Below are 23236 nucleotides of genomic sequence, written 5' to 3' on the forward strand. Positions count from 1 at the left end.
CGTGCCTCCCACCTGTCTGTCCTCTTTACATGATGCAATCCTCTACCCAGATGTCACACTGTAAGCTTCTTTACATCATCATCATCTGTTCTCATGATCTCCCTCCACTCAAACAGTCAAACATTGACCTTAGTCACTTCAGATGCTAAGGTTCAGTCTGTATGTGACGTGGATTTTTATTTTCATTTTATATTAGATGTAAATAAGGATTGCAATGTGATCACAGTGGTACAGATGGTATCAGACAGGTTTGCTTTAAAGTGAACTCTTATGGGGTTTACCTTAATGGGGTCAGAAGCTTGGCATTTGGATATGTTTACAATTACATAAGCATTCCAAATGGTTTGTCATTCACTGTAGTGTTTCTTAGTAAGTTATTTGTCACTTGGCATCAGAGTATGTTAAAATTGCTGTATATTTGAAATCTATTTACACTCGTCCTAAAAAGTATTTGGACACTTAAGCCACACTTAAATTGTATACATTTCATTAATTGAGTTCAACTTCAGTTTACAGGCGTAGAGCATAACATTAACTTTATGTCCAGAAAATGTCCAAATACTGCTTTCCATTCATGTTGTATTATTTTAAATCTAGCTAAATGCTTTTTGTGAAATGTTTTGATTGAAAAGTGTTTGTGATATATTTCCTTTTTTTAAAAGTCATTTTGTTAGATATTTAATGCATGACAGTCAACTTTTTGGGAGCCACTGAAGTTTGTGGATTGTGTTTGCATTTTTCAGTCTGCTTTGTTTAACCTTAAGTAACAGGTAGTAAACTGTGTACTTTCTGTGCTTTCTGTGATTAAACTCCGTCACACTCCCCGTTTGCCTTTTATTTACGTCAGAAAAAGAGGCTCTGTAAATGTCACAAGGATTCTGTGACATATGAGTTGAGTCATCTATGAACACTTAGAAAGACACCAAAAAGGTTACTGAGAATATACATATAAAGACCAAACTTTGATCCATTCGATCACTCGCAGCCTTGTTTTCATTTGCTTCAAATTAAATATAACTTGACTAAGGTTTATTGCACAAGTTTGGTACATGCCCTAAACATTAACAGAATTACATCAGAGTGTCAAAGCATGGACTTCTGAACAGCATACGCTAGAGTGGATCATATGTTGTTTATATCAGGAATGCTGTGGATTGAATCATCATGAACAATATGTTCTGTTTTAGCAGGGTTTGATAAGAATCAGTTAAGACAACAGATCAGAAATCATAAGACTAGTTAGGGTGGGAATTAAGCTTGTGTTTTGCTCAGATTTTATGATCTTGAGATTTTTTTAAAACCTTGTAACACCTTTGGTGTTCCTGGTTAAAAATGACCGGCCTTTTAAATATTGCTTATAAATCTTGCATTATGCTATATTATCACCAAAAATTGGATTCAATCTTTTTGTCAGCTTGTTTTCTTTCAATTAGGACAGGTCTTGTATTTATTTTTGGAACTGATTGATCATAGGCCTCATTGATCTGAGCATATGCACCTCAGTTTTTGAGTGAAAAAACAGCATTATTTGTGGATAAATTTGTCAATATTTAACAAAATGTAGGACAGATTTGCACTGTTTATCACATTAGTGTGCTTTAATGTTTAACCAGGAAGTTTGTTTTAAAATGCTTTTATTTTGTACAAAATGGAACAAAGTCGCTTGTGGTGTTCCTGGTCAAAAATGACCAGCCTACAAAAAAAAAACTTATAAATCTTTTGTTATGCCCAGATCAATGAGTTCCAAAAAGAAATACAAAGAAAACAAGGATTGAATCCGATTGGGGGTAACATTGCGAATCGAATCAGTGACTCGGAACTCCAAAGTCACGTGATTTCAGCAGTTTAGCCGTTTGATAGGAGATCCGAATCACTGATTCGATTCGTAAAGCTCCGAAACAGTGTTTTGAAATCACCCATCACTGTATTGTTGAAAAGTCGTTATTTTTGTATTCGTTATTTATTTATATTCTCGTCGCTTTATAATATTAAGGTTGAACTACTGAACTCTCATGAACTGTTTTAAATATGTTTTTAGTAGTAGAGAGGAAATGTCATTGCTTTGAATGCAGGCCTCACTGAGCCATCGGATTTAATCAAAAATATCATAATTTGTGTTCCGAAGATGAATGAAGGCCTTACGGGTGTAGAACGACATGAGGGTGAGTAATAAATGACATTATTTTCATTTTTGGGTGAACTAACCCTTTAACTAACATTTTCAGGAATAAGAAAATCCTCTCCAGGTTAAAATGACCCAAACACAACATAAGGGTTAAATTATTTATTATCAAATAATATCTTTTATGAGATTCCATAATAAATGTAAAAATAGCCCTAAAAATATATAGCATACAATCATCCAAATAGTTTTCCAAATAGTCAGCAAAATTTGAATAACTTAGTTAAATGACTGAGTGTTCTGACACCACATTTGAGACAAGGCCTGTTGAGGTCGGGGTGGGTTGTAGCTTATCTTTATGGTTTAACCCAGAGTGAGCAGGTGTGGCCTGGTTTTGGAGGGTAAATAGAGGAAACGGAGGGAAAAACACGCTGACAGCGCATGAGAATGCTGATTCACACTCTCGTCATCCTACAGTGGGAAAATGAATGATTAGAAAATATTTATCAAGCAGAAAGATTGCCCCTCTTGTATACAAACGGCTAGGACCAGTGTTGTGGTCTACAAGAGTAGACTGATTTGAGATGAAACGAGGAAAAGCTTTGTCTGAGACAGAGCTCCAAAACCAGGAAAGAAAGTAAACATTTTTTCCACCCTGATGAAAAGGTCATCTGTCTCATTTCGAGGGAAGACAGGACAAAGGGCGTACAAAGATTATTCTGAGCCACACTGATATTTATATACTCAGTTATGTGGTATACAGTAATTATAGATATGTGTTTTAATGCATCTATATAGATTAATGTAGCTATCTGTAAATATATTGGAAAGATGGCTGATGCAATAACATGTTTAGCTTGCATGCTTTATTAGAAGGTGACTCACCGGAGTGTAAGTCCTTTTGTTCAAACTAGTTTCTTTTCGAAAGCGGGGGCAGAGAATGGGATATTGCTGAATCTTAGAACGGGCCTCTCTTACCAATACGTCCATCTGAGCGGTGTTGACGGGGGTGGAGTGCTTTGTTCCCTAAAAACTGCTGACCTACATCTTCAGTAGGGAGGATTTCAATGTTTTGTTTTAGACATTTTCACTTAACTAAAGGGCTAAAAAGAATATATCATTTACAGTGTACCCCAAAATGACAGTTTTGCTTGAGCTTTTTAATGATTGAACACTCTCTAGAATACTTGATACTGATTGGTCTACTGATTGGTCAATTGTGGCATTCAGATATTTCTATATGATTAAGCTGTTCTATTCTAATGAAAGTCAAGTCTGTATTTTACGTCCATTTATTTATGTGGTAGTAGCCTAGCTAAATAAATGCATTTTTATGATTTATCTCATGGTATATGATGACTGACTAAATGTACATTAGTATATTTTGCTGCTCTTTTTTAGCAGTTTGTTTAGCTGGATGAAAATTGAGAAAGGTACAAATTAACATAGTTGAAAGTTTTTAGAGCAATCAGATCATTTTAGCACTCTGCTAAAGATGAACTTCAGTGAAAACAATTCCAGTCATTTCAGTTATGCAATGTGAGTAGATTCTTGTAAATTAGGCAATTTTATAGCTAATTCTGTCAAAGTGTAAGCCTATTATTTAGGTCTACATGATCATGTCCAGACAAAATTGGTTTAAAAGTTGAGGACAATATGTAATACATATTGAACCATTCAAAATTATAATAATAAAAAAAATGTAACGCATATTTTCAAAAATTCTTTGTACAACCCAAAATTTACTTGGTGACACTCCTTAACATGGAGTGCTCTGCCCGGTCTTGCCTTTCCCGGGATGGGGTCACGTGCGTTGGTGACAGTCAGTCATAGCGAGGGGCGCAATTTCATTGGCTGAGAGGGTTCTGACAAGCCCCGCCTTTGGGCGGTCCTCAGCTACGTAACGACCGATCAGCTGTTAATTTTCCACAACAATAACAAAGGGAGCAGTTGAGACCTCGGAGGAGAAACGAAAAAGAACAGACTGCAAAACTCCGAACTAAAGGGTCCAGAAACTTTTAATTTCTTCCAGGAAGAATTGTATTTATATATTTTTATATATCGCACGACACATAATCTACCTCAACCACTTGAAGTGATCTGTTTTTGTTCTTGAAGTCAACCCTCTTCCTGTTTACATTACTTTTTGCCGCAGGTGAGTTAAAACCTCTTTGTTGTTGATCGACAGAGATATTTTGGTTTAATTCGTTAAAGAAAAGTTCTGGACATAAAAAAATACTAAGAATGTTTCGTCAAAATTTTATTAATAGATGTTTTAAAACGAAATGTAAAAAAAGAAGAAAAAAAAGAAAAGAAAAAAAAATGCATTTAAATATATCGACGCTCTGCACAGCACAACCTGTCAAAGCCTGCAGGCCATCTCAAATGTTCGGTGTTTGTTTCTGCATTGTGTGCCTGTTTGGATTTTACGGATTAAGCTTTGTTCAGCAGAGCCAGTTGAAGCGTTTGGGTTCGCGTTCCGCCCAGTCGGTCGGTGTAGGGTTACACTCATCCCTCCCCCGGCCATTCTCTGTGTGCGTGGGTCAATAAACCATCATAATATATGTCAAGAAAACGCAGCTTTCCTATATTTTTGCATCTTTGCAATTTCACTTTCCCAATGCAAATTGCTTACCAGTGCATGTTTACGTTTTTATCAGATTAATACTCGTCTAAGATAGCAGTTATAAGGGGTTTAGTTGTTTATGAATGTGGTTTTACGATTTTTATTTACTTATTTGCCATTGTCGACCATTAGTTTGAACAATATCTGTGAATGAATATTGAAATATGTGCAGTGTTCAGTTTTGGGCCTATACATCACAGTTTTAAGTAGCTGGTGTAAAAAAAAAAAAGAGAGGCTTTGTGCACTTTTCACCAGATCTGGTGGGGAAACCAGCTGAGAACCATCTTGGCCAGGGTGGGAGGCCAATTTTAGCCTGGTTTAAGGTGGTTTTTCAGAAGGGAGTGTAGTTCCAGTATATTTTGCTTTAATTGCATTTTTATTTTCAGCCTATATGGGACCATTTTCATGTTATGGGCATACGCATCAAGTGCAGTTTAATTTGCACTATTATTATTATTTTTAATAGACATGTAGAATCTTTTTCTTGTTGTGGGATCTGTACACATTAGGACAGATCTGATGTGTTTGTTTGTTTGTTTTGTCTGTACATCACCTTTACATGGATGACATAGACATGAGATTAAATGGGCAGCAAATTGAGACTTTTGCTTGAGTCTCTTGGCTTATAAATTATAAATATATTAGTAATGATCTCCTAAATAATGGAGAGAAAAAAAACCCAAGATGATACAAAATGGAGTTCCCAGTTATATTTATACTATTACATTTTTATACAATTACATCTCCTGAGCTATGAAAGAGTAACCTCTGGCTCTGAGCCATCCGCTTATCGCTGCTTGTCAGTCTATAATCCTCTTTTTGGGGTCTGAAGGGTGCTTATTATATGTATGTGACCCCATAATAGCCCCCACCCCCCTATTCACACAAACAAAGACTGCTGCCATGACTATATGAGCAGGTGGAAGGGAGTATGAATTGGTTGTCTTGTTTCAATAATGCTATGGGGTGAAGAACAGCTTGTAGTCCTTCACTTCACAGATGTCCCTCTTTGTTGTTGCAAGCACAGCATTGGATAAGGGTACCCTCATGAGTCATAGTCCTGATCGAGGCTGGGTGTAACTGTACAAAGATCAGTTTTCATAGGCATCAGCTTCGTGTGAAGAGGACAGGCAGTATCTGTGACAGCAGAGACACTTTAGACTGTTTTGTTTTGGCTGCTCTGTTCTCAGGAATATCCGTCTGTCTTTTATTAGCGTACCTGTAATTTATGGCTAATCGCAACAGAACATGACCCGTTCATCACCAGGAAATGTTTGTGTAGGCTGGTCAGTTTGTGTTGTGTCGTTAACAACAATGTTGTCTTCTCGCTTGTCCTCCAGGGCCTGTTTTTGCACTATCAACAAGAGCAATGGCTGAACTTCATCAGGTGTTCCTCAGCTGAGAAGGAGTAACTAATGCACTTCAGCACCTTTACCAAGATCTCAGTGAGCGGCTCCCGCAGCTGATGACCAAAGAGCCCAGCCCTCGCCCACTCCCAGCAGGACTGTCCAACCTCACGCCTCTGCCCGGGACAAAAACATGTTTCAGAGGTTCACCAGCATCTTGTTTGGAGACTCCCTGGAGGAGGGCAGTGGATGTCCTGTGGATCCAGACTTCAACGAGAAGGAGGAGGACGATGAATGGATTCTGGTCGATTATCTAGGTGAGAGATCTTTCTTGCATTTCCTGTTTTTGATCAGCAAAGTGAAATATGGACCTTATGTTCTTCTTAAACGCAGGCTTAGTTTGCATTAAGAGTCTCAGTTTCGTTTAACACATTTCAAGTGAACATGAAAATAAAATGAAAACCTTTTACTTTTTTAATGCATGTTCGTGATGCAATATGTCTTCAGAATCTTTAATAAAAATGTACTTGATTTCTTTTTCTGCTTACATCACTTAGGCTGTACAGTTAAAGTTGGCATGAAATGAAAATGTAATTGTAAATGATTCATTAAAATGTCTTTCTCAGACTTCTCTTTGTTGATGTGTGTAGTACTTCTCTAATTATTTAGTGTACTTAAATGCCATCCCCACAAATACACATTGCCTCCATTTTTTTAATGGAATACCCATATCTCAAAATCAAATCAACAACCGATGCATAGAACAAAGTTCCCAAATTCTCGCTCTACATTTTTCACATAGAATATCCTGTTTTACTGTAAAATATTTCACATTAGAGATATAAAAAGGATTGCAAACTTTGACTTTTAAATGCATTCAACAGAATACTGCATATTTTCCGCAGATTGGGCATGCAAACTCCTCTTATGTATGATATGACCTTAACTCACCTCAGTTGATTCTGATAACATGGTCAGCTGGAGCCATATTACAGATTCTGTAAAACCTGGCACAGACGCGTTGCCCTCATTAACATGATGCCTCTCATAAGCTTCCTGCCCAAATACAGGCCTTCTCATATTGTGTGTGTGAATATTTCAGGTGCAAGGCAATCTGGTTGGCCCACTTCACCTCTTTTAGGACAGGAGGAGACAGACATGTTTATGGGCAACAACGCTTTTAGCTTGTCAGACAAAAGTGTCTAGGTGGGGTCTGCGATTAAAAATAGGACCGATTAAGTTGCCGTTTATGCACATAACGAGAATAGGCCTTGAACACGGAATGATTACAAACATCAGTCATTGCCTGAAGGCTGAGGTAGACGGGAGGGCACTGGAGATTAAAAACATATCTCTTGTTTCATATCCATATAGCTTGATGGAAATATCTTTAAGTAAGTACTTTCCTATCATGGTGAGAGGATTAAAGGTTAACTGGCTTCTCGGGGACATTGAAGAGTGCTGTAAGAAGGTTAAGAGCTTTCTAACCAGATGAGATGAGAAAATGTTCAGTCATCTGGCAGGATGCTGCAAGTCTACAGATAAACAAGGTGTGGCTCTGTGCAAGGGAAGTTCTGTGTGTACTATAACATCAGTGCTGTGGGTGCAGGACTTTCTAGTGTCTAGTTGGTCTTGTTACATTTAGTGTAAATATATGAGTTGATATCACTGTTTTTTCAATCTGTCACATGAACTGCATGTGATGGCTGTCAAGTTTCTGCAATGTTTGGTCAGTCCAAATAAGGGAGTGAAGGATTGTTCAGTCACACTGCCCTCTAGAGGCCGCTGAAAGTGTAGCGCTTCAGAGGCTCTGCCCAAAAGCCAGCTGTTTACACCAGTTTTGGTTACCTGCCAGGAGCCACAAAGACAAATAGAAATTAAGTGTGGGCAAAAATATTGACTCTCTTGGTTTCTGTATAAACACATGACTTGTTTTCCATAGAACCAGTGACACTTTGATTTTAATTAGACATCTCAAATGTTTCCACTGTGTTTAGATGTTTTCAGTATAAACCAGTGCTGGATTATGGTTCTATTTTATTCAGCTTCACAAGTTTGATATATTGTTCCAAACTCATAAAACTTTAGTTTATCTTCGGGACACAAAAGAAGGTCTTTTTGATGAAATCTGAGAGATATCTGTCTGTCCATTGACTGCGTTTGCAACAGCCACTTTTTGATTTAATTCAGGTTTTTACTCATATTTAAACAAACTCAAACGTTCACGTTTGCTCAAACGTGCTGCGTAACCAATGAGGTTCATTCTTGTGTGTTACGTAGCATGTTTGAGCTTCAGGAAGAGGTTTGTTCTTGTGCGTCATTCAGGTGGTTGGGCTTCTGCTTATGTTCACTGATTATGTTCACTGATCACTACATGTGAATAAAAGCCTAAAATAAATCTGTTTATCATAAAAAGCAATCGAGTCTCTTCAGAAAATCTGAACTAAACTGTTCGGTTTATATGGATTAGTTTTACAATCTCTTTATGAACTTTTTGAAGAGTCAAAGTGGTTGTTGCAAAGGCAGTCAGTGGACGGACAGACGTCTTTCAGATTTCATCAAAAAGTTCTTCATTTGTGTTCCGAAGATGAACAAAGTCTTACGGATTTAGAAGGTAATTAATGAGTAATTAATGACAGAATTTTCATTTTGGGGTAAACTAACCCTTTAATAGCACACCTCTCCTCAACAAGCCAAGTGATTTAAGGTTTCATTAACATTTTATGGAATATTGCAGTGTTAGTTATAAATAATTTATTCATGCACATTATTCGTTTTTTTAAATCACTCACATGGGATCCCAGCGATTAACAAATGACAATGATCCAATACTCCAGATTTTTCTCATTTGAGAAGCTGTTTCACTCAGATATACTTCACAATAGGGAAGAAAAGATGATTGTAATTTCCATTTCATGCCGACTTTAATGTTGTGAACACTGAAGTTTAATTCAAGTAGTAATTTCACTGTAGTAACGTCCTCTCTGTTCCTGTAGCGAAGGCCTGTTCCGGTGCATGTGGAGATGATCTGGTGGATGTGTGCTCTGACAATGTCGCTCCCCTGGACTCTCCTGTGCGCTGCTCCTCCTGCTCCTCTCTGGATTCGGCAGCAGACACCGACGCAGAGGACGGCAGCTTCTTGCGTCTAGAGGCGACATGTGGGCTGGAAGAGAGCTGGTTCATCACCCCTCCGCCGTGTTTCATGGCTGGAGGCAGAGCGCCGGTCCTGCTGGAGACCAGTCCTCTGGAGAACCTGCTGATCGAGCACCCCAGCATGTCCGTGTACGCCGTTCACAGCCCTCGTCAACGACCAGCCAAGGACGGCACCCGTGAGCCATCGATTTTAAGGTAAAGGGCACATTCAGAGTTTCTAGTGTTATAGAACATTATGCTATTATATTATAATCTGACAGATTCCGTTTGTCTTTGTAGATCTGAAGTTCAGCGTCGGCCGAGTCACGCTTCTGGCTGCTACGCAGCCGCTCTGGTCGCTGCTCACGCAGGCTTTCTGGAGCAGACCAAGAATGTCCGCCTGGCTCAGCGCATCCGTGACAACGTGGAGCGCCAGCAGCTGTCTCGCAACGCCCTTCGCCGCCTCAACCTGCTGCGCGAAGGCGGAGCCAGACAGGCCAAAGCCACCGGAGGCTACGTTCACCAGCCGGGACAGAGGCAGTACAACTACTGAGACGGTCCCCACTGCACTCCCCCGTCCTCCCCCTGCACGCCGCCCCCTCCACACTGGGAGAATTAGTCTTTCGCCAGAAGGAACGGAGTCCTTTAGAATCAATGCCATAGGTCACTTTACTTCACGGCAGGTTCCGCTCGACCTGAATGTGTCTGCATCACGTCACGTGTTTCCTATATAAGCTCCATCTGTTATGTTCGGTCTTATGTTTTATGTCATGAAGGTTGAATAACCAAGTGTTTTGTTCTAGTGAACATGATGTGGTAGGCATCATGTGTAGGCAGCTTGACGCTTTCTTTGCTTTTTTTGAAGCCATACTAAGTTCAATCACATCAGTGATGAAATCATCAGCAGCACTTTTCTGGTTAGGAAGGAACCTGCCTGTGACTCTGTAGATCAGTGCTTTCTTCCTCTTTGTTTTTTGTTTTTTTCTCTTTAAAAAAGTATACTGGGTTTATTATCACTAAAAGCCTTGTTTCCATAGTAAATTTCAAAATATATAAAATATATTTAAAAAAAACTTCCAAAATATTTTCAAAAGAAAAAAATATTGAATATATATTACATATCAGTATGAAGTTGATAAGAATGTGTGTTATCTGCATAGATATGTATGTAAGTAGTTTTTTCCTATTTTTAGTGACTGATTTGATGTATGACTGTTTAGTGCTAATTTTCCAACAGGTGAGAAAACCAACAAAAAAAAGACATCAAGTGTTGTAATGTTATTTTTCATGTTTGCTCTATATCTGCAGTACATGTCTCAGGGTCATCACTGTTCACCTTCGCTCTTTGCTAAGAACGCAGATTACTTGCAGATGGTAAACTGTCTCTGTACATACTAGAGAACCTCTAACTTTGTCGACGTGTGTTACCTTGTGGAAATATTTGTAATTGATGTAAATCTTTAACATAACGTGCATCTCACACTTTGAATGAAAGCAAAACGCTTGCTCCTCCAAGGACTGTGAAACAAACTCTTTCTCTTAATTGACTGTTAAAAACTTTGACGACGGAGTGAAACTGTTAGCATTTTAATTTTTTTTCAATGTAGTACTTTTTGTGTTATATGCCTTTTTCATGTTATATTTGACTAGTTACACATTGTATATTGCTGAGCGAAATATTTAAAGTAGCAAAAACTAAAAATTCTTCGTAGGTTATTTTTGTTACTCTTTATTCCTTTATCACGCGAGACCTGGTGTTGTAAATTTCCGGTCACACTGCCAAGGTAAATGTCTCCCCTAAATGAATGAAACTGAATTCATTAACTCTGACATTCAGCTGAATGCATATTATATGCATGAGCAACTCAAGGAAAACAACTACAGCTTCTCTTCTTTTCTTTTGCTTGCTGCAGTCTGCATTGAGCAGTATATTGCATTTTCTGACATTTTTTTTTTCTTTTTCTGTGGACGAAGGGAAAGGAAGGGACGTTAGGTTCTCTTCATATTCCTTGAGTAATACTGGAGAGGCCCTCTTTCCCTATGTCAGCAGATGCCTGATTTTTTGGTATTCATAACAGGGATTTCATTTTGCCTTGAATTGCATTTGGGGATCATGTGCCTTCCAGGTGAACAGTATGACAATGCATCCGTGAAGAACTTGAAATTTGTCCAAAGGGACACAAACAAATGTAATTTTACTATGCACAGAGGAATACCTTGTCTCTGTGAGCCACTTGCTCTGTCAACTTTTTACACGAAATGTAGCAAATGTTTTCTGTGTTTAATGTGTGAAGAATATTTTCTGTGGCATTGCTAAGTTTTAGACTATGCTTTGGTTGATTTTTAGTTTACTGGAATAATACAGCACTTTGCCAAAAGTGTAGGGTTTTAGCATTGTTTATTTATCTTTTTCTTGTACTGATATGTTTTGGATACATGTCATACACAAACTGTTTTGTATGGGTAGTATAATTTGCAAATAAATTGTTCATTTCATATGTCTTGAAACCTACTATTTGTCAGTATGTATTCTCTCTTCTCAATAAATGTTTTAATACAAACTAGTGTTCCTTTTGTATTAGTAAAAAGAAATGTTCAAATAATGTATGTACAAACCCGATTCCAAAAAAGTTGGGACACTGTACAAAATGTGAATAAAAAAGGAATGCAATAATTTACTAATAACTTATATTTTATTCACAGTATAATATAGATAACATATTAAATGTTGAAAGTGAGACATTTTGAAATGTCATGCCAAATATTGGCTGATTTTGGATTTCATGAGAGCTACACATTCCAAAAAAGTTGGGACAGGTAGCAATAAGAGGCCGGAAAAGTTAAATGTACATATAAGGAACAGCCGGAGGACCAATTTGCAACTTATTAGGTCAATTGGCAACATGATTGGGTATAAAAAGAGCCTCTCAGAGTGGCAGTGTCTCTCAGAAGTCAAGATGGGCAGAGGATCACCAATTCCCCCAATGCTGCGGCGAAAAATAGTGGAGCAATATCAGAAAGGAGTTTCTCAGAGAAAAATTTCAAAGAGTTTGAATTTATCATCATCTACAGTGCATAATATCATCCAAAGATTGAGAGAATCTGGAACAATCTCTGTGCATAAGGGTCAAGGCCGGAAAACCATACTGGATGCCCGTGACCTTCGGGCCCTTAGACGGCACTGCATCACATACAGGAATGCTACTGTAATGGAAATCACAACATGGGCTCAGGAATACTTCCAGAAAACATTGTCGGTGAACACAATCCACCGTGCCATTCGCCTTTGCGTTTGATAAAACTCTATAGGTCAAAAAAGAAGCCATATCTAAACATGATCCAGAAGCGCAGGCATTTTCTCTGGGCCAAGGCTCATTTAAAATGGACTGTGGCAAAGTGGAAAACTGTTCTGTGGTCAGAAGAATCAAAATTTGAAGTTCTTTTTGGAAAACTGGGACACCATGTCATCTGGACTAAAGAGGACAAGGACAACCCAAGTTGTTGTCAGCGCTCAGTTCAGAAGCCTGCATCTCTGATGGTATGGGGTTGGATGAGTGCGTGTGGCATGGGCAGCTTACACATCTGGAAAGGCACCATCAATGCTGAAAGGTATATCCAAGTTCTAGAACAACATATGCTCCCATCCAGACGTTTCCAACATGACAATGCCAGACCACATACTGCATCAATTACAACATCATGGCTGCGTAGAAGAAGGATCTGGGTACTGAAATGGCCAGTCTGCAGTCCAGATCTTTCACCCATAGAAAACATTTGGCGCATCATAAAGAGGAAGATGCGACAAAGAAGACCTAAGACAGTTGAGCAACTAGAAGCCTGTATTAGACAAGAATGGGACAACATTCCTATTCCTAAACTTGAGCAACTTGTCTCCTCAGTCCCCATTTGCAGACTGTTATAAAAAGAAGAGGGGATGCCACACAGTGGTAAACATGGCCTTGTCCCAACTTTTTTGAGATGTGTTGATGCCATGAAATTTAAAATCAACTTATTTTTCCCTTAAAATGATACATTTAAAAAAAAGTTAATATAGTAGTCAACATTTGAAGTGGATCAAAAAAGTTAATAAAATTTGTCCTAAGAACTAATTTGTCCTAAGAAGGTTTTAGGACAACTTTGATGAAAGGTTTTGATCCACTTCAAATGTTGACTACTGTACTAATGATCCCAAACACTACACTAAACATTTTTTTTCCCCAATCAGTTAAATAAATAGATTTTTTACATCTCAGTTTAAACATTTGATATGTTATCTATGTTCTATTCTGAATAAAATATTGAAATTTGAAACTTCCACATTTCACATTTTTTGGAATCGGGTTTGTAAGTATGGCATAAGTTTTAAAGACTAGGTAGGTGTTTGCATGTTCTGGCATCATATGCGCAAGTTATACTGTAATTTAATCACCTCGCCAAATTATAATGAAAGCTTTCCACTCAGGAGCATTTCATGAATCTATACCAAGCTGTAACTCAACCCAACTAATCTCTCAAGAATCCCATGCCATGATTAGTGCAAGGCTGCAAGCTTATTATTCATTGTACCAGTATGGGTATTAACCTTAATAATGCAGATATCCAACTGTACCCGTTTAATCGTGCCCTCCTTGTTCTTCTCCTGGATGGTTAAATGCTGATAGTAGATGGGTTCAAAAATACCCAATAAATATATATTTAAAATGGAAGTATAGTGAGCTTCCTCTAGTGCCAAGTGACTTGTAGCTTGTACAGAAGTCTGTATTCACAATGTTGAAGCTAATATGGTGGCTTTTGATCTGAAAAGATAAACCAAAATCTACCATATTTATTTGTGGCTGCTTTAGTATTAATGATGCCAATATTTGTCAAATTAACAATGTATTTCAGTTAATAATTGGGTGGCACATTGTTTTTATATGGCCAGGGAAACAATTAATGCACTCACAAAATTAAAATGTCTATTAAAATACATTCTTCATAAGAAAGTTCATTTATGACAGTGGTAGTAGGTTAGGTTAGCTTTTGTACTGTCTGGAAAATCCTCTCAGTGAATCCCTCAGACATTCAGAATTTAGTTTTGTATAAATGTTCATGAAACAGAGAATATTGGGGATCATTTGGGAGACATTCATGTAGTACACGAAGTTGTTTATTTATATAGTTAGTGTACGTACTACGTAGCTACACTTTTCTTCACCCCGGATGTGACGTGTTTTAACATACACAAAAGGTTGAGCGGGATACTGTTTGAAGAATTCGCGCCGATTTCGCATTTAAAAATGTATTATTGTGATTTTGTTCTTTCAAAATGTTAAATGAATGTGGTATTGCTAGCTCACGTGTTTAAGTACGAAAGCTGTGGCGTTGATTTTGTATGAGCAGAACTGTCTTTTGTAATGTGCTTTATTTTGTGTTTCTCTCGCCGGAAACGCGGCAGTATGTATATTAGTGTGTTCGTGTATTTTTAGGCTTAGATTAAAATAAAGTAACCAGGGAGTAAAAGACATAGAAACGCATATTGTCACAAATATGGTACATGACAGTGACAAAATCAACATTTCTGTGAGAACAACAGAAAGAAAATATTTTGGTTGATAAGTTTACACATATGATTGTGAAATGCAAGTAATATTACGATAGGGTTGATGGTAAGAATCATTTTCCCAACGCTTTTCATTGCCTGTCAGAAGTGCTGATCTCTCTTCTCGTGGGTTTGTTTACAAGAGCACGTTGTTTCTCGTGGAATAACGATGATTGGTCAGACCGATTCAAATCCACGCCCACGACAAGCTGTCAAACTAGGAAGCGTCTCCTTCGAGTCAAAAAACTCTAATAATTTCACATAAATGCAATATTTAACACACAGACCTACTCGCATATGATGTATTAGGACCTCGAGCCCCGGATTCGTTTAACCGGGAAAGCAGGAAAGCGCGTTTTTTACATATTTAAACCAAAGGTCGGCGCGGCCAAAAACAAGTCTACAAACCACAAACATTCTCGTAGGTTTCCTCAAAAACGACCAACATAATCATTCCTAAATCCATGCAGATTTTTTTTAACAACACACATCAGGCTCTTCGATCTTTTTTAGCTCGAAAACACAATGTTATATATAGTTTTTTAGGTAGTTTCTAAAGGCTGAAAAGAGCGCCACGCATGCGCAGTAGCCGCGAACCGCTGGACTATATAAAGCTTGGCGCCATTCATTCATTCATTCGCACTGAACACTGCGGTAAGGACACTTACTTTAGTCTTTTTTCTCCTATAATATTTCTTATTTTAATCTTACCTCTTCAAAACCGTGTTACAATCATGTTTTAGCAGGAACCGTGCTGTTGTTTTATGTTACTGTTGCTTTAAAACGGAGGTTTGAGCCTTTTAACCGGTCATCTACGACTAAAGATGAAGATTCCTGCGGGACCCTTAAAAGCAGCTGTATTTAGCTTTATTATTTAGGAAAAAGGGACAATTCATATTTTCAGACCATCTCGTAGCCAAATGTTTAATGTAATGTCGAGCTCAGAGGGGGATGTTGCTGAAAGTTAGCCAGCTCTGCTAGGCGCCAGATTAGATAGTATGTACGTGGACATGTATTTGTGAACTCCTATCCTAAAGTAGGAAAATAACTGATATTGTGAGAAGTCTTATGGATTTTCTACACGCCAAGGAGTTCCCTGAACGGTATTCTTGGTGAAACTGGTGTTTAATGCGCTTTTAATAGATCTCAGATGGGTTTTTGTGGAGGCAGCTGTAGTCTCCCGCTTCATGTAAATTGGCGCGGACTGTCCTTTCATAAACCTACAGAACTGGATCGTGTATTTCTGGTTTCTGTAAAAACACCAAATTATAATAATACAGCTTGAGCAGACTTTGCATTAACTCTTAATGCCTTTAATTTTAAACGGTTTGACTTTTAATTCGTATAGAAGTGTGATAGATATTTCTGGTCCTGTATGTACTAAGCTCCAGTCTGGAGCTTAAGTGTTTATTGTTGAGCCTTTTTGTTGAAAGCATTTCTCTTAAACGCTTTATTTAAGATATTTTAGTAGTGCTTTATAGACGATATGTTGTTAAGTCATTATTTGTTAAGTTTAAAGTGCTGGTTATTAATTACATTGTGACTTAACGTTATATGTTTCTGGTTCACAGGAGAAAAGCACACCATTTGTTTAGAAAATGTCAAGACGCAGGTAAGAACTATTTGTTTGTCAAATGTTTGATTTACGCTAACCCTAAATAAACGACAATACTTATGTCTTTATACTTTCGTATTTCAATAGTACTCGCAACACATTACAAGAAAGAAATGAAAACGCACCAGAACAGAACAAACCGCAGAGGAAAAGAAAAGGCGAGGTGAGATATTGATATTTATTTGACATATTATGTTACTGAAACGGTTGTGTAATATTCTTTTCAATGTACGCAAATATTTAAATATCAAAACCTTATTTTCAGCAGTGCAATAGAAGAATCCCGTCAGCAGCTAAGAAACAAAACTATGAAATTCAGGTGAGCTGATTTTTATTATCATTAGTAATATATTTGTACATGATTTGTATTATTTACCCAGAGATAAAAGAGCCGGACTAATTGCATTTAGTTTAAGGAATGCTTGTAAAGCAATAAATGTTAGTTCACTAGTGATCTGTTTATTATGCAGTGGTTCGGTCATGCGCAGTAATGGTGTCACTGGGTTAATCAGCGCGCCGTGACGTCACGTCACGTCCAGAGCCTCCCGCGTTTATTTCCTTTATTCCCCTGCCCGCGAAAAAAATCTATTTATTTAACTGATTGGGGAAAAAAATGTTTAGTATAGTATTTGGGATCATTAGTACAGTAGTCAACATTTGAAGTGGATCAAAACCTTTCATCAAAGTTGTCCTAAAACCTTCTTCTTAGGACAAATTAGTTCTTAGGACAAATTTTATGTTGACTACTATATTAACTTTTTTTTTAAAGCTGCTATATTAATACAAGTTCAGAAACATCAAATGCTGTTATTTGAAACCTGAAAGGATATTCCTGTGCAGCAAAGTGGAATATAAACTTTATAAAATGCACACTATAAGTGTTTTTATGAAAAGTAATAGGAACACTATGCTTACTCTGTTCTTATTCATGCTTTATGTAACTGTATTTGATTAAAGGGATAATTCACCCAAAAATGAAAATTATCCCATGATTCACTCACCCTCAAGCCATCTTGGGTGTATACGACTATCTTCTTTCAGATGAATCACAATCAGAGATATATTTAAAATATTCTTAGTCCTTCCAATGTTTATAATGGTTGTGAATGGGGGGCCACGTTTTGAAGTAAAATAATGCATCCATCCATAAAAAAAGTAATCCATATGACTCCAGTGGGCTAATAAAGGTCTTCTGAAGCAATGCGTTTTTGTAAGAAAAATATCCATATTTAAAACTTTATATATTCAGATAACTAGCCTCCGGCAGACGACCGTACGCAGAATACGCAAGTCGACTTGCGCCAAATGAGTAATCCTCTGACGCGATGTATGACACAGGATGTTGGAGTATTGTAAGCTTAGACACCTCTCGCGGTTCAAACAAATAGGGCTGTGCAACAAATTTAAGCTCCTCTTCTCTCATATCAAAATCCTTCAACATTTCTCCTTAAAAATGATCATCTTAGACTTATAATCCTTGACTGGTGGTTTGTTTTGCTCTATTCTCTGAGCCTCTGCATTCGTCATTACGTTGTGCATCAGGTCAAAGGATACTCTTCTGCCACAAGTCGACTTGCGCATTCTGCGTCCAGTCGTCCACTGGAAGCTAGTTATTTGAATTTATAAAGTTTTTAACTATGGATATTTTTCTTACAAATATGCTTCGCTTCAGAAGGCCTTTATTAGCGCACTGGAGTCATGTGGATTTTTTTTTTTTTTTAAATGGATGGATGCATTATTTTTTACTTCAAAATGCAGCCCCCCATTCACAACCATTATAAATCTTGGAGGACTAAGGATATTTTTAAATAAATCTCTGATTTATTGAGGGTAAATCATGGGATAATTTTCATTTTTGGGTGAACTATCCCTTTAAAGGGTTAGTTCACCCAAAAATGAAAATTCTGTCATTTATTACTTACCCTCATGCCGTTCCACACCCGTAAGACCTTCGTTCATCTTCAGAACACAAATTAGGATATTTTTGTTGAAATCTGATGGCTCCGTGAAGTCTGCATAGGGCGCAATGACACTTCCTCTCTCAAGATCCATTAAGGTACTAAAAACATATCTAAATCAGTTCATGTGAGTACAGTGGTTCAATATTATTATAAAGCGACAAGAATATTTTTGGTGCGCCAAAAAAAACAAAATAAAGACTTATTTAGTGATGGTCGATTTCAAAGCGCTGTTTCAGGAAGCTTCAGAGCGTTATGAATCAGCGTGTTGAATCAGCTGTTCGGAGCGCCAAAGTGACGTGATTTCAGCAGTTTGACACGCGATCCGAATCCGATTCGATACGCTGATTCATTGTGCTCCGATGCTTCCTGAAGCAGTATTTTGAAATCAGCCATCACTATATAAGTCGTTTTTTTTTTTTTTTTTTTTTTTTTTTGCGCACCAAAAATATTCTCATCGCTTTATAATATTAATATTGAACCACTGTACTCACATGAACCAATTTAAATATGTTTTTAGTACCTTTATGGATCTTGAGAGAGGAAATGTCATTGCTCCCTATGGAGGCCTCACTGAGCCATCGGATTTCAACTAAAATATCTTAATTTGTGTTCCGAAGATTAACGAAGGTCTTATGGGTGTGGAAGGGCATGAGAGTGAGTAATAAATGACAGAATTTTTATTTTTGGGTGAACTAACACTTTAAGTCTTATTCATATAACCTAAGTAGTAATGCAATACATTTTCTTTTCTAGAACCGTTGTTTTGAAGGGGATATTAGTCCCAGTGTCTTAATCGAGACCCCTCAGAAGGAGGCTCATCAGGAGACCGGTAATCTTTCTGGTTTTAAGCGCTTCAGATTCAAGAACCTCTTTGTGAAGCCCTCTCCACTGCCATGCCTCAGGTAGGACCTGATCACAGCATCTCATGCTTTGAAAATTCAGTAAATGCTGATAATTAATGTATTTTACAAATAATGCATAATGAAACATCGACTTGATGACATTACCCGTTTGTTCTCATTTGGGGAACTAATCCCAAATCATAGTGTAAAACAATTTGGCTTGATTTCCTTGCTTTAAACATTACCTGAGTCATGTAATGTTAGTTTATTACCAGCATAATGCAATACACAAGCAGAATAAATTTGTGATATCCAGAATGTGATTCATTGAGTTAAATATAATTCAATGCTTGCTCTCTGGTTTAATGGCACAAATTTGCTGTTGTCCTGACAGTTGGGCCAGTTCAGATGACGTGTGGATAAAGATGCTGAACAAGGAGCTGAAGTATGTACATGACAAGGGCTTCATCCAGCAACATCCAGCATTGCAGCCCAAAATGAGGTCTATTCTGCTGGACTGGCTCATGGAGGTATGTGTTTGTTTTCATCCACATTTATGAAGGGTTTTTTTTTTTTTTTCTTGTCATCTGATTTTGTTTAATCTAATATTAAATTCTTTCTGTCCAGGTCAGCGAAGTTTATACACTCCACAGAGAGACGTTTTACTTGGCTCAGGACATCTTTGATCGCTTCATGCTCACTCAGAAAGACACTGGCAAAGATCAACTGCAGCTCATCGGCATAACCTCACTCTTCATAGCCTCAAAGATAGAGGTACTTAAACTTTGGTGACTTCATTCTGACAGAGTTGTCATAAATAAATTTCAAAGTCAACTGAAGAACATCACAGAACTCCGCAGTGCCACTTTTCTCATAAACATCTCTGTTTGACAGGAGATTTATCCGCCAAAGCTCCAGGAGTTTGCTTATGTGACGGATGGGGCCTGTAATGAGGAGGAGATTCTTGCTAAAGAGCTTGTCATGTTGAAGGCGTTAAACTGGGACCTCTGTCCCGAGACCGTCATCTCATGGTTGAAGCTCTACTCTCAAGTGGACTCTTTGAAGGATGACGCCAGTTTCCTCATTCCTCAGTTCTCACAGGAAACCTACATCCAAATCACACAGGTGAGACTTTCACTCCTTTTGAAGTGAATATGTATATTGTTGTTTCGTTATATCTTGACACCCTTTCTGACTCTGGAATTCTCTCTGCAGTTGTTGGATCTTTGCATTTTGGACATTAATTCTCTGGATTACCAGTATGGAGTCCTCGCTGCTGCTGCATTTTGTCACTTTACCTCTTTTGAAACGGTCCATAAAGTATCAGGTGAGCTTTCTGATCTTGGATATGCTTTAAGGGTTGTTCTTGCTTAAGTTGTTGTGTCCGATCTGTGCTAAGTATTTTCTTTTTCTTTTCCACCAGGGCTCACATGGGACAGCATATCGAGCTGTGTGCGGTGGATGAACCCATTTGTGAGGACGGTACGCGAATGGACCAGACCACAGCTAAAGGACTTCAAAAAGGTGGCGTCAGAAGATCGACACAACATACAGACCCACGTGGACTACCTGGCCATGCTGGTGAGTTCTCATTTTCATTGTATTCTCAGTCAGGTTTATTTAAGATTTTACAAGTTTTAACACAACCTTGTGTGACTTTTCAGAGTGAAGCACATGATCGGCAGCAGGACAGCTTGGACCGGATGTCTCCGTTGGCTGTAGCGGGAATACTGACCCCTCCTAAAAGCACTGAGAAACCTGCTAATGTCTGACCGGTTTGAGGAGAACGTGGTGTAGCTAGTCTTCATGCATTTGCCATCACAGCCCAGAGATGTGAGACCTTCCAGACCACCACATCCAGAGACATATAGTTGTGTGTGTGGTACTTTTTGGATGGTCTATAGGAAACAAATCCAGGCTGAGATGCCATAGCTCACAAAACTTCAGATGTTGTTGGGTGAAATTGAGGGAGAACCTAAATTTGGTTTCCCAGAGCAGTATTTGAAGCACTCAAAAGTGCCTTCCATCGAAGAATGGATTAAAATCCATTTTCTGAAGCTAGAAATGAAACGTGAATTATCTCAGACTTGCTCAAACCTGCTAATGAACTTCTGGCCACACTTCCAGTTCAGAGGTCTGCACAAATGCTGCTGCTTCGTGGATCTTAAGTTACATTTTATGTTGTGTAAATACAATTTAATTTTATTGTGTGTGTGTGTGTGTGTGTGTGTGTGTGTGTGTGTGTGTGTGTGTGCGCTTGTTATGAAATGCTCTGAGTTTTGTTGTTAATGTGGTCCAATGCCAACCCAGTGGTGCTAATCTGCTTGTTAAACCGGACAACCCTGTGACGAGCAGAATCTGTTATTGGTTTATTTTCTTAAATCTTGACATCTTTGTGAACGTCATTCCCATGCTTTTATTCTCCTGCTATGGAAGATATTCCTGTAAGACTTGACTGTTTTCACCCCTCAGAAGTGAGTTTAACCAAACTGAGTTTAAGCAGACTGTGTATTTATTTCATACATAGGTAGATTTGTATTATTTGAATTGCAATTTTTTTTTTTTTTTTCCTCCATGCCAAAGGCATATTTAATAATTTGAGGTGCTTGCTATTTATGAATTAAACGCCTTTTGTTTGTAGCATAGCTTGATTTAAATTTGACCTGGGCTTGAGCCAGTGATGTTAGCTACATTTGTTGGAATACAAACTGTAAAAAGTACTATGAATTGTACATAAGATGTATATGTGTACAAATAACAATGACAAGATTCTGTAATTTACAATGTGAAGTTATTAAAAAATGAAAGAAAATGAAAGCCTCCTTGTTTGAGTTTGTCTGTAGACTTAAGTGGTGGGTGAATTTTTAGCGTGATGAAAGTCATTACTCCAGTCTTCAGTGTCACATGATCCTTCAGAAATCTCTAATATGCTGATTTGGTACTCAAACATTTCTTGTTGAAAACGGTTTAATACAATATGCTTATCTGCTTATTTTGTTTTCTGGATTCTTTGAATAGGATGACAACATTTATTTGAAATTTGAACTATTTTTATGATCCAATAAGCAAACATTTGACGCTTATGCCCCGCTTAAATGTAAACATTAAATTTCATACGAAATAATTTCTGAAAATAAATGCAAAAATTGTTTCAATTTTTTTTTTTTTAAATGAATGCCATTTGGTTTGATATATATTGCAGTGACATTTTAAGTGGCCCTTAAGTGTCTAAATTTGAAGCGAAATAAACGTACAGTTTCACAGCAGTTTTATATATACTGAGAATTTACATTTTTTTACCCACAGAAATGCACAAACATTGTTGCCTGGTTTAATGTGAAGCCATTTTGTCACCTCTTCATTGTGTAATGCGGGTATCATGGGGGAGGCGCTGATGTACCTTTTGGTGGTGACAAAGGACAGCACTCAGACTAACAAATTTGAATTGCAAACTGTCCTAATGAGGGTGTTGAGGTGCCGCTGTGACATCTGAGTCCCCTCAAAAAAGCCACTGAAGTTGTTGCTGTTTTCACCTCCAGATTACCTTTAGAAGAAATATAAAGACAAACTCCTTTTGATATACAATGTGTGGAGTGTCTTTGACAGGAAACTGTTACAGCAGCTTAGAGTATTTGCAGAAGCGTTGGCTATTATTAGAGCGCAATTCTTTGATTTTTTTTTCTTATTGTTAAAGTTGGATAAGGCATTGGTCTCTTGCTATGTTGTTACATATTACAATCAGTAGATAAACGCTATTGCAGTGGTCAGCTGGTCTCTATATAGAGGTGTCTGCCAGACATGCGGCTGGTGTTGAAGACATGGACCTTCATTACAATGCCTCTGTTGTGTGAGTTATTGTGTAGTTCTGGGGAATGAATGTCCCCTCCTTATTAGGCTTCCTACCCCTGAACTCCCAACCCCCTGCAAGACTCTCTGAGACAAAGAACCCACTCCAAACTACACATGATTTTACTTTTAATGATGTGTGTCCCACATACCACTGCATTATGT

General features: G+C 37.9%; 3 protein-coding genes across 6 annotated transcripts in view; all 3 read left to right on the plus strand.

Annotated features, from left to right (window-relative positions):
• nagpa (N-acetylglucosamine-1-phosphodiester alpha-N-acetylglucosaminidase) overlaps positions 1-6227 on the plus strand; it is a 36608-nt gene extending 30381 nt beyond the window's left edge. The window contains exon 11 of the mRNA XM_048153581.1: positions 6089-6227. Coding sequence (XP_048009538.1) covers positions 6089-6125 — 37 coding nt within the window. The 3' untranslated portion in view covers positions 6126-6227. The remainder of the gene's footprint in view (positions 1-6088) is intronic.
• Positions 6228-6277: 50 nt separating this feature from the next.
• Positions 6278-11787, plus strand: tp53inp1 (tumor protein p53 inducible nuclear protein 1). Its single transcript, XM_048153584.1, has 3 exons — positions 6278-6411; positions 9091-9442; positions 9527-11787. The coding sequence occupies exons 1-3, from the start codon at positions 6288-6290 to the stop codon at positions 9777-9779; spliced, it is 729 nt and encodes a 242-aa protein (XP_048009541.1). The 5' UTR covers positions 6278-6287; the 3' UTR covers positions 9780-11787.
• A 3566-nt stretch (positions 11788-15353) lies between these two features.
• Positions 15354-22037, plus strand: ccne2 (cyclin E2). Of its 4 annotated transcripts, none has more exons than XM_048153963.1 (11): positions 15354-15461; positions 16379-16419; positions 16510-16585; positions 16691-16741; positions 19137-19285; positions 19620-19755; positions 19853-19999; positions 20120-20350; positions 20441-20552; positions 20649-20806; positions 20890-22037. In XM_048153963.1, exons 2-11 carry the CDS (start codon positions 16406-16408, stop codon positions 20995-20997), a joined length of 1182 nt encoding a protein of 393 aa, XP_048009920.1. In that variant the 5' UTR covers positions 15354-15461; positions 16379-16405; the 3' UTR covers positions 20998-22037. The 4 variants fall into 4 exon arrangements, with proteins under 4 accessions (XP_048009920.1, XP_048009918.1, XP_048009921.1 ...); XM_048153961.1 differs by having other exon boundaries at positions 15355-15461; positions 16688-16741; XM_048153964.1 differs by lacking the exon at positions 15354-15461 and adding an exon at positions 15609-15910.
• The last annotated feature ends 1199 nt before the right edge of the window (positions 22038-23236 follow it).

This window comes from Megalobrama amblycephala, linkage group LG13 (assembly GCF_018812025.1).
Source record: "Megalobrama amblycephala isolate DHTTF-2021 linkage group LG13, ASM1881202v1, whole genome shotgun sequence".
In the NCBI taxonomy this organism is placed as follows: Eukaryota; Metazoa; Chordata; class Actinopteri; order Cypriniformes; family Xenocyprididae; genus Megalobrama; species Megalobrama amblycephala.

Bases quoted from the DNA above. Each gene is read 5' to 3' on its own strand.
- ccne2 (XM_048153961.1), top strand. The intron at 20,351-20,440 runs GTGAGACTTTCA...TTCTCTCTGCAG, and splicing joins CCTACATCCAAATCACACAG to TTGTTGGATCTTTGCATTTT. The intron at 20,553-20,648 runs GTGAGCTTTCTG...CTTTTCCACCAG, and splicing joins AACGGTCCATAAAGTATCAG to GGCTCACATGGGACAGCATA.
- tp53inp1 (XM_048153584.1), top strand. From the start codon at position 6,288: ATGTTTCAGAGGTTCACCAGCATCTTGTTTGGAGACTCCCTGGAGGAG. The intron at 6,412-9,090 runs GTGAGAGATCTT...CTGTTCCTGTAG, and splicing joins GATTCTGGTCGATTATCTAG to CGAAGGCCTGTTCCGGTGCA. The intron at 9,443-9,526 runs GTAAAGGGCACA...TTGTCTTTGTAG, and splicing joins CGTGAGCCATCGATTTTAAG to ATCTGAAGTTCAGCGTCGGC.